The sequence below is a fragment of the Bos taurus genome, chromosome X (genome assembly GCF_002263795.3).
Source record: "Bos taurus isolate L1 Dominette 01449 registration number 42190680 breed Hereford chromosome X, ARS-UCD2.0, whole genome shotgun sequence".
Lineage (NCBI taxonomy): Eukaryota > Metazoa > Chordata > Mammalia > Artiodactyla > Bovidae > Bos > Bos taurus.
This window is the reverse complement of record NC_037357.1, coordinates 60106601-60124400: the sequence shown is the minus strand read 5'-3', so window position 1 is coordinate 60124400 and position 17800 is coordinate 60106601. Positions and strand designations below refer to the sequence as shown.

Here is a 17800-nt window from a genome sequence, read left to right as displayed (position 1 = left end):
GGGAGTGAACAGGAAGAACATCGTGAGAAGGAATAGACTCGTACCTCCAGTCTAACCCAGGGAATTCTGTGCTGCCAGTCATCTTCCCTCCACCCCCCATCTCTAGCCTTGAGATCATGACAGAGATTAAGAAATGCCCCTGTGCACCAAGGAGGGACAGATTCTGGGTCTGAGCTCCTTTCTTCCCAGGCAGTCTATGATACATGGCTCACTTGTCATCTGGCCCAATTCTAGGCTTTATGCCAGTTGTTGTGTTTACGTTCATTACTAGGCCCATTCAGACCTACTTCTGCCTTAGCCTGCAGGCTTATGTTAATTTCTGAGATTATTCTTTCCTGTGTCCAATTTACTTTATGAGTCAGTTGCTCACTTCCTGCTATCTTGTTGGTAGCTGCTCCCTCTAAATGTTTAACAATGTTTACTTGCTGCTCCATCCAAGCAATTGATGACCAATGTGCAGCCACTTCTCTACTATTCAAAGGCTGATGCAACCATCCCATGAAGGAAACAGATTCCTGGCAAACTTCTCCACCATTTTTCTCCCACTCCCAGGTTTCTGGCCATTGCCCTGTTTGGGAAAGCCTCATCCAAGGTGGGAAGGAGGCAAAGATGATGAAAATTACAACTCATCCTTTTGTCAGTTTGCCAGCAACCATGGGTTTCCAAAATTATTTTTAAGAGTCAAAAGAAACTAGCAATTAAAAATAGTATTTGTCTATTCTATGAGAATCTCCATTATCCACATTCTTTTGTTCTCCACAGTTAAACTGAGTATTTGGAGCTTTGCTTTAAAAAAAAAAATGTATTCAGATCAATATTTTACAATCTCCTGGAATTGTATCCATGCTTTGCATCCTCAGAACCTCCACCCCTCAATGAAATGTTCTCAGACTATTCCAGTCCTCCTCATGATCTAGATCCAGATTCTACAACACTGAGACTCTTCTGTTGGGTGTAGCATATCCCAAAAGGCACATTTTCAAGTTGAAAGATTCTTTTTTTAATTCATTGATTTGGATCTGTACACTCACCCAGAAGTATATGATCATGAATACCCAAAGAACCCCATGCCTTTCACCTATAGCTGCTATTTACACAAAGCCTCACATAATGGACATACCAATTTTATCAGATCTCTTTTTGCTATTGGTAACTCATCCTTCAGATGGTAAAGAATCTGCCTGCAATGCAGGAGGCCCAGGTTCAATCCCTGGGTTGGGAAAATGCCCTGGAGAAGGGAATGGCAACCCACTCCAGTATTCTTGCCTGAAAAATTCCATGGACAGAGGAGCCTGGAGGGCTACAGTCCATGGGGTAGCAAAGAATCAGACACGACTGAGCGGCTTTCACTTTCATCCCATCCCTCCAGCCTAGAGGTCCTCATTTACAGAGTAATTCTCCCTGATAATAACAGATTCTCTCTATTTTGCTGGGGTCTACAGGAAGCTGGAGGATTACTGTCTGGCCTTGGTCTTTGTCCACTCAAGTTACAAAGTCAGGGTCACAATTTGGGAATGTCTTCTCTTCAGCCCCCAGGGCTTGATTTAGTGACATAATCTTTAAGATCACTGGTTGTCTTTAACCTTTCAAACAAATATTTCTGCAGTCTCTACTGCTCATTTGGAATGAACACATACTCCTACTTACCAATATATGTAAGTCTGATCTACCTAACCAAGTTCCAAGAAAAATGTCCTTCACTTCTCTGTGCATGCATGTGCCGGGGTCCAGCCCCGGTGGATCCAGGGAATTCAAAGCAGGGACGGCGTCGGTGAACTGGATACAATAGCTTTAATTAAATATTAATCAGAGATATAAAGAGTAACAGAATAAGGATAGCTCAGCAGGAATATTCAGTGGAGAAAAGAGGCTGAATAACTTGGTTTATGTGGAAAGCTAATAAAATTCCAAGGCAAGGAATTTACGTCACCTACGTAGGCCACAGGTGTCCTCCCATTCTCCTGAAGGAGAGGAGACACTAAGGCCTCCCTGGTCAGATCTTAGAAGCCCAGGCATAATTAGTAAGCTTGATGAGCCTCCACGCTCCAGATGGGAATTCAGCCAGAAGGTGAGAGAAAGAACGACATGGGGAGACCAAGTTTCAGTGAACAAGGCCCGCACTTTATTTTCTAAAGTAGTTTTTATACCTTAAGTTGTGCATAGAGTATAATTGGGGAAGGAGTAGAGTCAGCATTAAGCCAGGCTTTCTTCCTGCAAACTTATCATATGCAAAATTTAGGTGATTCACATCATCTTCTGGCCAAGAGGCCTGTTAACATTTTATGACCCTTTCTTCAGAAAACTTATTTTTCTCTAAAGGTGATTATTCTAAAGTCAGGCACCACCCTCCGAAAGCATTAGATAAAGTTGTATTCCTATAGGGCAAAGGTGTGGTGGGCTATAACAAGAAAAAGAATTAACTCAAGGGTCCAAGGTTACAAACATTAAAGCTACTACTTACATTTATATACACTAATTATATTAATCAATACACTGCCAGGGACACAGTAGGTAAGGGATATGGAAATTTAGCAGCAAACATTGGCCCAACAAGTGAAAAACCCTTCACCAATACAATTTCTAATCAATCTTTTACCTGTTCAAAGAAATCTGTATTTAGACAGTTTAGAACATCTCAATACCTCTCACGGCTGGGAGGCTGTGAACCATCACATGTGGCCGGAAGAACCTGTTCAGGCAGGCTAGAGGACTTCCAAAGGAGTTTGTAGGTTGAAACACTCTTGTCACACCCAGGAACTTTATCAACTGGAACTGTAAGTTAACTTTTTCAGAGAGAGGTGGTGGGGGACAGCCTCCTATAAAGTCAGAGGTGTAGGTGAGAGCACAAAGCAGTAAAGTAGGCAGACTCTGGTTTTGGGGGTAGGTGCTCGAGGATTTCCAGGGGGACTCCTGAGGCTCGGTCCCACCTTTGCATATGCTGGGCCTCCTTCCTCATGACCTTTGCACGGGCAGAGTTCCTCACGATGGCTCCCAGCATGCATCTGTATGCTAAATCACATCAGTCATGTCAGACTCTTTGTGACTCCATGGACTGTAGCCCACCAGGCTCCTCTGTCCATGAGATTCCCCAGGCAAGAATATTGGAGTGTGTTGCCATTCCCTCCTCCATGGGATCTTCCCAACCCAGGAATCGAACCCACGTCTCTTACATCTCCGGCACTGGCAGGTGGCTTCTTTACCACTAGTGCCACCTGGGAAGCCCCACATCTCTCATTGTGCCTAAGACAGAACTGGCATATTTTAAGAGCCATATTGTCTGAGGTTGAATCCTGGCTCTGCATGTAAAGCTGAATAACCTTCTTTAAACTCTGTGTGCCTCAAATTCTTCATTTGGGGAGAATATTTACCTTATAAGGTTGTTGTGGGGATTAAATGAGTAAATATATCCAAAGTATGCCTGGCATGTGTGTGTGTGTTAGTCACTCAGTTGTGTCCAACTCTTTGTGATGCTATGGACTGTAGCCCGCCAAGCTCATCTGTCTGTAGAATTCTATAGACAAGAATACTGGAGTGGGTTGCCATTCCCTTCTCCTGGGGATCTTCTAGCCCAGGGATCAAACCCAGGTCTCCTGCATTACAGGCAGATTCTTTACCATCTGAGCCACCAGGTAAGGATTTTACAACTAGCTATTATAAGAAGAACTGTCCGAAAAACTGGTGACCCCAGTTCCTGAATCATTAACATTTGATGGGCTCTGTGCTCCAAGCCTTAATCTTACGCTATTATGTTTGTTTGTTTGTTTTCATTTTCATGTACCTAGGTCCCCACTCTTATGATGGACACTCAGTTCTCTGAGTTCACACCGGACATTACTCCCATCATGCTGGCTGCCCACACCAACAACTACGAGATCATCAAACTGCTCGTCCAAAAACGGGTCACTATTCCCCGGCCCCACCAGATCCGCTGCAACTGTGTGGAGTGTGTGTCCAGTTCAGAGGTAGACAGCCTGCGCCACTCCCGCTCCCGACTGAACATCTATAAAGCCCTGGCAAGTCCCTCACTCATCGCCTTATCAAGTGAGGATCCCATCCTAACTGCCTTCCGCCTGGGCTGGGAGCTCAAGGAGCTTAGCAAGGTGGAGAATGAGTTCAAGGCTGAGTACGAGGAGCTCTCCCAGCAGTGCAAGCTCTTTGCCAAAGACCTGCTGGACCAGGCTCGGAGCTCCCGGGAACTGGAGATCATCCTCAACCATCGAGATGACCACAGTGAAGAGCTTGACCCTCAAAAGTACCATGATCTAGCCAAGCTGAAGGTGGCCATCAAATATCACCAGAAAGAGGTAAGCTGAGCTCTTCTCTGCTTTTGGAGAAGCTTAAGTCCTCCAGAGTTCAGAGTGGCAGAGCAAGAATAAGCATTGTCCTATAGCTTTGCTCTCCACCAAACAAACAGTTAGACAGGCTTCAAAAACAATGAGGTCCATATTTATCCAAGACACATACAACCTCTGAGTATTTTCTTTATGGACAGATAATTAGGGGAAAATCTGATTCTATGATGGGAAAGCATTCATTCATTCAACAAAAGCTTATTCAGCACTGTTTTAGGGGTTCAGGATACATAAAACAAGCACAACCCTACCTTCATGGAACTTACAAGCTAGCAGTAGACAGTACATAAATGATCATGTTGGTGAATATATAATTACAAACTAACATAAGGGCTCTGAGGAAGAACTTCTGAGAACACACAGAAAGGACCCTACCCTATATACTGGGACCAGGGCAACAGTCATCACAGAGGGCTCACTGTCTGCATGCTGGTAGTTGTTAACAGAACTAAGTCCTTGGCAGCCCTTTGGCAAGAAAACTGAGATCCACATTTGAAAGATGGAGTCACACTCAGGGTGTGTGGTTCTACAAAAGGCTGAGTACCATCTTTGATGGTGTGACTTCCAAACTGTTAGGGTTGACCTCTTTGAGGTAGGTCAGGTCAAGCAGATCACATCAAGAGAGGCTTTACTTTTCAGCTTGGCCACATTCACAGTCAAGCCAGTGCAGTTCTTTGCCATCTTATCAAACAATTTGGGGAAGACTTCTAGCAGGCTTCATTTAGCTCTTTAAGGAGGAAGCATGGTAGAAAGAGCAGCGACTGTGTAACCAGAACAGCCGGGGATGGAGTGGCCTTCAGCTCTATGACCTGAAGAAACTCTTTCAAATTTGAGGACATTAGTTTTCTCATAAAATGGATGTGACAATTGTTCCTCCATTTCACAGGGCTGTTATGAAAATAAATCTACTTTAATGTCCAGTTCTCTCTCTCTTCCAGTGGTTCCTGGAGTCAGATTCAATTGGGTTGAACCAAGAAGTGCTTATCTGAAGGGCAGTGAGTAGAGCCATCCCTTCACGGGTCCAGGCTCTGAGGCAAATTACATGTGTGCTCACTTGGTCCCTTTCTCTCAGACAAGAAAAAAAGACACTCTCCCTCTGAAATGAGGCAGACATGAGTACCCGGGTGATCTTGAAGGGTACAAGATATGACAAAAGAGCAACATGGGAGATTGAAAGGGCTTCACTGGGTGGGACAGTAAATGGATAGACCCACCCCTGAGTCTCCTTATCCTGTTTTTGCAATTACTTGCTTTAAGTTATTTAATTAAGCCTGAAGTGACTCAACCTCACTTTTCTCTTCTGAAAAATAGGATAATAGATTACTTACCTCCTTAGAGAAATATAAAGTTTAAGTAAAATAAGACAGCTAATGTACTCATGCATAGTACAAAATTCAGTATATATTAGGTATTCAATAAATATTATTATTAATTTTCATTGTTACACACTGTGTACCCATGGTATATGATCTGATTCTATGTACTAAAATTGTAGGTAATAGATGTAGTAATGGTCATCCTCTCCCTTACCCCTCCCTCTCATTACCCTACTATTGATATGTAATAGCAGTTGTCTGCTGTAAGGTCAAATTGACTTTTCTCCACTTTTATATATGTATTTCCATTAATGATGTACATTATGGTTTCAGTGTAGTTTTCACTTTACATAAATTGTTATAATACTTTAAGAAGAAAAACCACAAGTACTTTTAGAGTATGAATTGCTTCCAGATGGCAAAATGGATGGATAGTGGGAATAGAAGTGTTAAAACAAGATATTACAGAATATACCTAAAGTTTGCACTCCTTACCTCACTAGATAGCAGATAAACTTCATAATTTTAGGCCCTTATACGCCTGAAAATTGACAAAGCATTTTCAGTTTCATTAAAATATTTTATCAATTTTGTATTAGTAGATCATCTCCCAACTATTTTATCACTTGATCCATTCTGCTCATATAACTATCTTCATTTTCCAATTTTAGTTACTGCTCCATTTGGAAACCACTGTGATGACTTCCTCATTCTCCTGGGGATCTTCTTAGCATATGCCCATGGTATCACCCTTGGGTTCTACATTCACTGTCCTCCAGTCCTTATTAACCTTCTTATCATTTTTTCCCTCATATTTTAGCCCTTTCTCTTTTCTAAAACTTTGTCCCCTATATCCCTTATTTCATAATTTCTCTTATTACTATTAAATTATTACAGAATACCTCCATGTTTCTATACATTCATATGATATATTTCTCAACTATCCTTATACCAACCTGAATATGGCAAAAGGTTACATTTCTTTTTGCTCTCTCAGTTAAGCATCAGAGACCCCAAAATTGGTCTCAGGGTCTACTTGCTATGTACATTAAAGTAGAAAGTATCATTTGTTTACTTGTGGTAAAATATTCATAACATGAAATTTACCACTTTAACCAATTTTTAAGTTTACAGTTCAGTGACATTAAGTAGATTCAGGTTCTTGTGCAATCATGACCATTACAAGTCATTTTTTGAAGATGGAAAACTTTAGAGGTGTTTACTTTTTCTTTCAATAGTGAGCCCATGCAGAGTTTCATATTTTGCAGACCACATTAGTTTTCATCCATAACACTGGCAAAGTAGCATCTTTTAGCTATTAAAATTATGGATATTCAGCAGTAATACAAAGGTAATCCAAAAAGCACTGTATTTTTGCAAAGATAAACAATTTTAGGTCTGGTGATACTCTCTCATCATTGTGAATCAAATCAGTGAGAACTTTGGAATTTGATAGACGGAACTATATCAGTCAGAGCACATCAAACCCCAATTCCAGGTTTGTGGCAAATAAAGCAAGGATAGTGAGTGACTCTCAACTTCAATGTCAATGATATCATGAAAAATATACCCTCATAGAGTCATATAAACTCAAATATGGCCCAAAATTTAGTCCCATGGCCAGAGACTTCAGAATTTAGAATTTATATATTTAGCTCCACATTTTCAAAGGTAAGTTATCTTAACAATGATCATAGATAAGTTTTACTTTAGTTTCTTTTCAAAGTTACAAAAGCAGGGTAAGCTTGAGAATTCAGATATATCTTAAGGTTTACACTCTAAAGACACTATCTTAAGGTTTGCACTCTAAAGACACTGCTTCCAGAATGTAAAACATGATTTATACTCATCAAAATCTAGAAACCTCTTCTGAGTTGTGATTTCCACTAAACAACTCTATAATCCTTCCCAATCTGTGAAATAAAGTTTCTTTTTTTTTCTTAATCTGCAGTTCCATTGAGCCTCAAGTGAGTATAGTCTCTAATTGTTTTCTATTCAAATCCAATGTCTAGTTTAAGACTGTATACTCTCACCTTGAACAAATCAGCAATGACTTTATTTCTGGGGTGTTTTTATAATTTCAAGTTTAGTGTGTTTGGAAGGAACACAGACCTGGTGAGCTAGTAATAATTCAGGTGTCAGTGAGCACTCATTCTTAAAAGCTCTTGATCTAAGGAAGACGGAGAAGGCAATGGCAACCCACTCCAGTACTCTTGCCTGGAAAATCCATGGACAGAGGAGTCTGGTAGGCTGCAGTCCATGGGTTCACGAGGAGTTGGACACTTACTGAGCGACTTCACTTTCACTTTCCACTTTCATGCGTTGGAGAAGGAAATGGCAACTCACTCCAGTGTTCTTGCCTGGAGAATCCCAGGGATGGCAGAGCCTGGTGGGCTGCCGTCTATGGGTCTCACAGAGTTGGACACAACTGAAGAGACTTAGCAGCAGCAGTCATTACAAAAGTGAAACATACAGTGCTTAGGCCACAAGCATAAAAAAGTCATTGTCTTGATAATTTATCACATTATACAATACACTTGATCACCAATTTTCATCATACAAATTCTCCTTATGCAGAATGTGATAGACATAAATAAATGAATATAAACTTTACCCTTCTATTATATCTATAGCAAATGAATTCAGCTTTTCTAGGTTGTATAAAATTCCTCAAATTCCTTAGAGGCATATATTTATATATGCTTACTCATCAAGAAGAAAAATACATTCATATCTAAGTGAGTCACCCTCCAGGGTCTGATGGGACACATTCAATTTGAGAGTTGCATTTTGCAAGCCCCTAAACAAATGGACATTTTTTTAAAGGCCAGTTTTTCCAGATGACCTTGAGGCTCTGAAGAAGGCTAGACAAGAATTATCTCCCAGGACCAGAATTGTTCAAAGGAGAAACAACCTCTAGATGGGAATGGGACAACTGAGCTAAAAGAGAAATTTTGTCTTCTTTTCCATACTTGATTCCATGCTTGATTCCAGTTGGACCATGGGGAGTCTATCTTTAAGAACAGGTAGGTCACTTCTCAGTCTCTATACTCAAGAGTAGGAAAAAGCAGATCTACCACTTCTCCACTTTATAGTGTCATGCCTGCTGACACATTGTTCAGTCTTCTTTCAAAGCATGCTGTGATTCCAAGAGGGCAGAAATTCCCAGTATTAATGGAAATTTTCTCAACACGTGTATGTACTATAAGGTAGTAGTATCAGAGACTCATACACCAGGAAAAAGTACCCAAAGATAAGCCTGCTCACATCAAAACTTTCAAACAGAAAATATGTCTCTATGTCTCTTAAACCTGGAGCCAAAAAGCTTTATTCAAAAAAAAAAATTTTTTTTCCTCTATAAAATGAGCTGCAACACAACTGATTTTCCAAAACTGGAAGTTAGGAGTTGCCAACAGTAAAAATTGAGAAGATAATGGTTTTAAGAAAGGCCAGTTTCCCCAAGTTTAACTAAGAATAAAACTATTTAAAAATGATTAGTATTACCAGAATTTATCATCTAGAGACATGTGTATTCATGTGTTTTAAACAACACATTTTGTTAATGGCATCTTTGATTAAAGGAATCTGAAACACTGAAGTTGTTTTTCCTGTGACTGCCTGATCTACTTTATATGAATACTTGTGTTAAACTAAAAATACTTCTGGAGAAGCTTTCAGCATTTTACTAGGGTCATTAAGATGGAACTGTGACAAGGGGTAAAGAGTTTAATGGTTTTCCTTACCTTGCTAAAATGCAGTTTCATTCCTCAGGGGTATAAATGGAGATCACCTTCAAAGACTACTACCCTCAAGAGATTTGACCCTTGAGACCAACAGTTGTATCTGTCAATACAAATAACTCTCAAGTAGTGTCAGGAACTAGAGGTTTTTTTTCTTTTTGGACAATTTTGTTGGTTGGTTGGTTGGTTGGTTTGTGAGCTAAGGGTTATACTGTTAGGAGAAAAACAAGTTTTAAATGTGATCTGAAGGGATGTGCTTTCTTAGTCACTCAGTCATGTCCGACTCTTTGTGACCCTATGGACTGTAGCCTGCCAGGCTCCTCTGTCCATGGCGATTCTCTAGGCAAGAATACTGGAGTGGGTTGCCATGCCCTCCTCCAGGGCACCTGGAGGGATAGGAGCCTTGAGAAAATAAGAAGTATACCCTAGAGAAAATGGCTAAATATCTCTAGTGTGTTAAGATATGATTGTCCATACAAGAATACAATAGCCAGCTTTGATGTAAAAAATGAATCTAGTTGGATAGTAGTGGGTTAAAAATGCACAGAGTTACATAACTCCCTTGGGAACAAAATCTTAGCCTTAAATGGCATATAATTCACTATTTCTTGAAAGGCTGCTTTTTCATTGTTGTTTTTTTTTTTTTTTTTTCTCCCTCATTACTATTCCTAGCAGCACTGAGTAGACTCCCAAGAAGAATTTAATTTGGTGAAGAAAATGCTAAAAATAATGAAACAAAAACTTATTCCAACTATAAGTGTATTTACTGATATCCAGTGAAATGAGATGCAGAAGGCAATGGCACCCCACTCCAGTACTCTTGCCTGGAAAGTCCCGTGGATGGAGGAGCCTGGTAGGCTGCAGTCCATGGGGTCGCTAAGAGTCGGGCATGACTGAGAGACTTCACTTTCACTTTTCACTTTCATGCCTTGGAGAAGGAAATAGCAACCCACTCCAGTACTCTTGCCTGGAGAATCCCAGGGATAGGGGAGCCTGGTGGGCTGACGTCTATGGGGTCACACAGTCGGACACGACTGAAGCGACTTAGCTGCAGCAGCAATGAAATGAGAAAGCTCTAATCTCTTTGAAAATGAATGTAAAACTACTGGATAATATTTATGTGTCACATAGACTTGTAGGTATTTTCATATTGACATTTTGTAACTCTTCCTAAAAAGTCCTGATTTCATATACTCTTTCCCATTGTCAGATATATCAACCAAAAGCTTTGAAAAATGTATCATTTTATGTGTTCCTTATCATCATTGAAAGTAGGCAGAAAAGTTATTACAACTATCATTTCACAAACAAGAATGGAGTATATTTCAGAGATTTGTTGAGGACTATCTATCTGACAAAGCCACCATAAACAGCTGCATGCATGCTAAGCTGCTTCAGTTGTGTCCAACTCTGCAACACTATGAACTGTACCCCACCAGGCTCCTCTGTCCATGTGATTCTCCAGGCAAAACTGCTGAAGCAGGTTGCAATTTCCTTCTCCAGGGAATCTTCCTGACCTAGGGACTGAACCTGTATCTCTCGTGTCTCCTGCATTTCCATGCAGGTTCTTTACCACTAGCACCACCTGGAAAGCCCAAAGAGCTGCATAACTGTTGACAACTTGTTACTTTAATTCTCTCTCCTGAAAATATCTTCCCTAGTAGTTCTTATTCTTAAGTATGTTCTTATTTCTTACTCTTATTTCTTATCACTATTAACTTTAATTCTAATTCTTCCCCATAAGAGCAAACATACTTAATACAACAATCCATTGCTTGGAGCAGGGTTGAAAACAAAGTGAGTCGCTCAGTTATGTCCAACTCTTTGTGACCCCATGGAGCCTGCCAGATTCCTCTGTTCATGGAATTCTCCAGACTAGAATACTGGAGTGGGTAGCCATTGCCTCCCTCCAAGGGATCTTCCCAACACAGGGATTCAACTCAGGTCTCTCATATTGCGTGCTGATTCTTTACCATCTTGAGCCACCAGGGAAGCCCACACCTTAACACATAAAATCACACAATCAAAGCAAACATTGCAATGTATTTTTATCTAATCTTGAGGTGCCATTGTGGTATAATCTTTCCAGGTGACTCATGTAGCCAGGAGGCTAGACAGTTCCACACATTACAAGGTTGTAGCAGCTCCTTGTTTGACACTTAAGGACCATGTTTGACTATTGTTTTATAGGGTGGTTCAAGCTTTATCTTGTTTCAATGTCTGGAGTAGTCTCATAGATTTCGCTTGATATATTTTGATGACTTGCCTGAGTAAGTATGCTTGATTTTGTTCTTTCATTACAACTAACAATTTTAACAGGCTCACACTAATCTGCTGTGGAATCGTCATAAAGTTCATATTCCAAAGTTCTACTTGGAAGAATAGCTACCCTTCAGTATTGATCATACTTGAGGAGCACCAGATCTTTCCATTTATAGTTAAATTGCTCACCAAATAAAATTCATAGCAGATTGATGGTGTCTCCTTGGATATGTTTTCTGATCTTGTGCAAGTATTCATGCCTTGAGATTTACTGTGACACAAAATTATAGCCCAATTTCCTAAAGTCCAAATTTCTAGTGGAGAGTGTATATCTTCCCTGGCTGTTTCTAAGTCTTTAATTAAAGCATAGATTCTATCTTTTAACTTCTATTCAATTCCTCTGTTATTCATCTTCTTGGTTCCTACATATATATTTCAACTCTTATCACTAATTTTTCCTTATAAAACTGCTCTTATTGGAATGGTGGGGATAAATGGTTACTTCTTGCTTTCCCACTGTTCTATTTAGGTTACTGTGGCAGAGTTCCATTGTATTGCATCTATTATTTACCAGGTTGGACACAGTGTATAGAGTCACTTACCCTGGGCAAGTAAGGCTCAGTTTGTCTAGTTATTGCAACAGGAAAGCCCCTCAGTCTGCTGTCTGATATGGTTTGTAATTATCCACAGTAGTTGCTTGTAATATAACTTTTATTTCTCCTCTTTGTGTCTTTTATCACCCCTCTAAGTCTCCTGGATCCTCATTTATTCTATAAATCTTTCCACATAGCAGTCTACTGTGAAACTTTCTCATATTGTTATATTTCATTAGCTCCCTAGTTCTTCTGATTTTCAAAATAGACTCTAAAAAAATACAACAAGCTTGTGGATATTTAAAAAAAACTAAGTGAACTCACAAATATAGAATGGTTACCAGTGGGGAGACAGGGGGAAGGAGGGGCAAGATAGGGGCAGAGGAGTAAGATGTACAAACTATTAGGTATAAGATAAGCTACAAGCGTATATTGTACAACATGAGGAATATAGCCAATATTTTATAATAACTATAAGATGGTGTGTGTGTGTGTGTGTTCAGTCACTCAGTCATATCCAACTCTTTACGACCCCATGAACTGTAGCCCGCCAGGCTCCTTTTTCCATGGAATTTCCCAGGCAAGAATACTGGAGCAGGTTGCCATTTCTTACTCTAAAGGATCTTCCTGACCCAGGGATCAAACCCAGGTCTCCTGCACTGGCAGGCAGGTTCTTTACCATGGCACTACCTAGGATACCGTAAATGGAGTATAACTTTTAAAAATTGGGAATCACTATACTGTATAAGTACAAGCTGGAATTAAGATTGCTGGGAGAAATATCAATAACCTCAGATATGCAGATGACACCACCCTTATGGCAGAAAGTGAAGAGGAACTAAAAAGCCTCTTGATGAAAATGAAAGAGGAGAGTGAAAAAGTTGGCTTAAAGCTCAACATTCAGAAAATGAAGATCATGGCATCTGGTCCCATCACTTCATGGGAAATAGATGGGGAAACAGTGGAAACAGTGTCAGAGTTTATTTTTTGGGGGCTCCAAAATCACTGCAGATGGTGATTGCAGCCATGAAATTAAAAGACGCTTACTCCTTGGAAGGAAAGTTATGACCAACCTTGATAGCATATTCAAAAGCAGAGACATTACTTTGCCAACAGAAGTCCATCTAGTAAAGGCTATGGTTTTTCCTGTGGTCATGTATGGATGTGAGAGTTGGACTGTGAAGAAAGCTGAGTGCCGAAGAATTGATGCTTTTGAACTGTGGTGTTGGAGAAGACTCTTGAGAGTTCCTTGGACTGCAAGGAGATCCAACCAGTCCATTCTGAAGGAGATCAGTCCTGGGTGTTCTTTGGAAGGAATGATGCTAAAGCTGAAACTCCAGTACTTTGGCCACCTCATGCGAAGAGTTGACTCATTGGAAAAGACTCTGATGCTGGGAGGGATTGGGGGCAGGAGGAGAAGGGGACGACAGAGAATGAGATGGCTGGATGGCATCACTGAGAACTCGATGGACGTGCGTTTGAGTGAACTCCGGAAGTTGGTGATGGACAGGGAGGCCTGGCATGCTGCAATTCATGGGTTCGCAAAGATTTGGACATGACTGAGTGACTGAACTGAACTGTACATTTTGTTTCAGTTTCTTATTGCTTCCATTTCTCAGTAAAGATTTCCATGTCAAAGTTGTAGCAGTTTCCCTTATAATAAGTCTATCAGCTATTCATTATAAATGCAGTTATATCCAAGAAAGTATACTTTGTCTGCTTCTACTTACGGACCATCATCTCTAAGCCTATGCCATAAGCATTTGACTTTTCCATAGGTGAACACTCCTCTTTAGGCCTTTATCCAGCCCTTTTAGTACTAGTACTTCTCTCTCGTTATTTGGTGTAACTTGACATTTCCATTTGAGGAACAATGTTACAGAGTAGTTGTGATATGGGTCAGCATTTGAGGGAACAGTCAGTACTGCATTGGAACTTCTCGGCCTCAGCTTTTTCAAAGGTGTCTTCCTGGCGAGAGTTATCTGTAAACTTTTCTGAAGTTTTATTCTCTGTTAGATAGCTGTTTTCTCAGACTTTTTTCTCCCAGGCCGGTATAGCATCCTTTAGCTAACACTTTCTTTCTGAATGGCCTAGTAAGTAGTTATATTTTTTCAAGTAAAAGTGCCACAATACTGGGCTTCCCTGATAGCTCAGTTGGTAAAGAATCCACCTGCAATGTAGGAGACCCTGGCTCGATCCCTGGGTCGGGAAGATCCACTGGAGAAGGGATAGACTACCCACTCCAGTATTCTTGGGCTTCCCTTGTGGCTCAGCTGGTAAAGAATCCCCCTGCAATGCAGATGACCTGGGTTCAATCCCTGAGTTGGGAAGAACCCCTAAAGAAGGGAACAGCTACCCACTCCAGTATTCTGACCTGGAGAATTCCATGGACTGGGGTCGCAAAGAGTCGGACACAACTGAGCGACTTTCACTCACTCATTGTCTTGTTAGCGTGAATATATTCACTATAATGCCACCCTGGGGAATATTCCCCTTTTAGTTTCCATTCATTGTAGAAACTGGGTCCCAAGATGTGAGACAGTTCATCAGGTCTTCACTCTATTGTTAGATAAGGGGTTTCTTTTCTTTGTTGTTGTTTGCTCCTATTATCGGGAACCCAAGCAAGAGAACAAGAACAGGTAAAGACAGAGCCATATGCTAAAGTCAGAGCTTTTTACACAAATACGACCACCCTCTGCCAGAAGTAAATAAAATATTAATTTGTTCTATAAAAGATTAGTAATCAAACTGCAGAACTAGAAAAACTTTTATTGCTAACATTCAGAAAACTCTGAATATATTTAAAACAAAGAAATGAATAGTTCTCACATGTTGGTGGGGGTACATGAGGTCTTAGCCATTTCTCAACTCCTTGTTAACACTATCGAGTTGTTTTTCATATAATTCACCTATTTCTAACAGAGCTTGATCTACATCAAAGAGTAGGTCTTCATCTTCTCTTGGTGTCAGTATTGATTCTAAGTCTAGGAGATCAGCAAGGTCTGGTAGTGGAGCTTCCTCAGAAAGAAAAGCATCTACTTCTGGTTCTTCTGCTCCATCATTTTGCTCAATACAAGGAACTGGTTCTTGTGTAATAAACTGTAAAAGCTCTTCAGCTATTCGTATTAATTGGGCTATACAGTCAATAAGTCCATCAATAAGTACAGTGGCTGGTGTAGACGCCATGCCTCTCTGCATTCTTCAGTAAATAAAATATTACTAGAAGCTATAGTAAATGGGTTCTTGGTGACAATGGATCCTGTGAGGCTGGCAGTGGTTGGTTTGGTTGAGAAATGAGGCTGTTGATATGATTACAATGATGATCAAGTACAGAATGAGGCCAGTGGTCCTACAGTACTTTCTGATAAAGTTGGTGAACCTCCTGCAAAATTTATGTATGGTATTCTTGTCTGTATCGGTAGTGAACTGCTATTATAATGACAATCAGACAGATTGTCACAGCCAAGAGAAAACAGCAAAGCAGATCTAATAATAGAAAAGAGAAATATAAAGTTAGTATCCTTGAGTTTTTATCCATCATACAGGTTCTGGCTATAGGATAAGGTTGAAAGGGTGCCACTAGCTATTGTTCCTCCTTTTTGGATGGCTCTGCTACTCATAGTCCCCTTTCTACCTCTCATGGTTGTTACCGCTTCTTATGGGATATGAGAACAAAGTGAGCATAGGCAGTCTATCTATCTTTCTTGAACATCTCTATTGAGAAAGATACATATACTAAGCTTTTTAATTAATTGTGTTTTTATTAGTACTTTTTCTCTTATTGCCATTTATATCTGGTGCTGCTAAATTCCTTCTGTGTTTTTAATAATCCATTCATTAAAGTTTTTGATTGCCCCTGTAGTCTGGGGAATTTATGGCAAATTGAAGTCCCACATTCTCTTTTTCCAATTTTTGTATAACTTCTGTTATAAGATTTGTTCTTTGGTCATTTCCTATCACTGCCACTATTCCATATCTAGCTGTTATTTCTCCCAAATTTACCTAAAGCCAAGGTCATACTATTCTCATCTGTGTATCTTGTATACTCTACAAACCCTATTCCTAAGTTTATTTATACTTCTTCAAGGTAATATTCTTTGTTTAGAAATCTAGAGAACAGCCCAATATAATCTACAGTATATAATAAGGTAAGGTAAGGTAAGTGATAATCTACATATCACATTTGTCCTACTCTTTGTGACCCCATGGACTGTAGTCTGCCAGGCTCTTCTGTCCATGGAATATCCCAGGCCAGAATACTGGAGTGGGTAGCCATTCCCTTCTCCAGGGGATCTTCCCAATCCATGGCTCGAACCCAGGTCTCCTGCACTGCAGGCGGATTCTCTGCCATCTGAGCCACCAGGGAAGCCCTTACCAACCTCTGCTCCCCTTAAAAATGAGTTTGTTGAGGATGCAAGTTTTTAGTAATTTGACATAGTTCATATTGCTTACTCATTTGTTTGATTCATAGGGTTTTTTTACACTCTTTCTCTTCTACCTACTTAGAATGTTCATGTCCACATGCCCTGAGGTTTCACATGCCCAATCTGCAACTTTAAATTGAACTGACAAGGGGCCTGATTTGAGATTTGGAGTTCCCAAGACTAGAATTAGCTTTTTTTTTTTCTTTTTTTTTTTTTTTTTAGGGGGGAGGTGCAGTCAGATTGTCTCCTCTCTTATTCTAAGTAGATTATTCTGTCTTTCCATTCTGACGAGCTTGCACATGTCCTACATGAATTGATAAATTCTTTTCATTGATTTATTTTCATATCTCCCTTCACCAGATTGTTTTTCCTGCAGTAGAACAGTCTGTAATTTTCTATTAGAATATGTATCTCCAGTCCACAGCTGATCAGTATAGCTATGTACTTTTGGTCAGTTGTTTTCTTGGGCATATATACATATTAAATTTCTAGCCATCAGTCCTGCAAATTGGGCTGGTTTCCTCTCTCCAGCCTCAGTCAAGTTATTTTTCTAGTGGAGAATATTAGGAAGCAGCCATCCATGTCACTCTTTTACGATACTACCAAATCTGTCTTTGCCCTGTTACTAGCAGTTCTGACCACAGTGGAGCCCAGCAAGCCTCAGGCTTTACCCCAGCTACTTGAACTTCTAAGGCCTTCCTTTATTGAAGTAAAGCAAGTCATCAGCCAGATGGTCTGTGAATTTCACATGGAGCTTGCTGGTTTCCACAGTGCATGGTATGACCTACTCAAGTATATAGTATCTTCACCTAGCGTAAGTCCTATCAGAACCACACATTTTTTTAATCTAAAATCCTGATAGTAGCTATAGGGTTTTCCCTGATGATGACAGTCCTCACTGTGATACCCAGAAGACACGATTTTGGTTGGAGGCAACTTTCCATCTGAAGTAGGGGAGAATGGGTATTAGACATATGGCAGTTTAACTCACAAGAAATCTCTGCTTTGTGAAAGGAAATAATGGGAAAAATAATAAAAGGAATTTGGTATTAGTGTAAAGCATGAATCAGGTCATGAGAAGAAAGATACAAAAATAAAGTGTATTAAATACTA

The 17800-nt window shown here is 40.1% G+C and overlaps 2 protein-coding genes across 3 annotated transcripts in view; one reads left to right on the top strand and one right to left on the bottom strand.

Moving 5' to 3' along the window:
• Window positions 1-17800, top strand: part of TRPC5 (transient receptor potential cation channel subfamily C member 5) — a 355906-nt gene that overhangs the window by 198397 nt on the left and 139709 nt on the right. For both annotated transcript variants that reach the window (XM_059883295.1, NM_001166574.1), the window contains one exon: window positions 3783-4304. In XM_059883295.1, the coding sequence (XP_059739278.1) occupies window positions 3783-4304 (522 nt within the window). The remainder of the gene's footprint in view (window positions 1-3782; window positions 4305-17800) is intronic.
• On the bottom strand, window positions 15093-15608 carry TRPC5OS (TRPC5 opposite strand). Its single transcript, XM_015461608.3, has one exon. It carries the CDS (start codon window positions 15459-15461, stop codon window positions 15117-15119), a length of 345 nt encoding a protein of 114 aa, XP_015317094.1. The 5' UTR covers window positions 15462-15608; the 3' UTR covers window positions 15093-15116.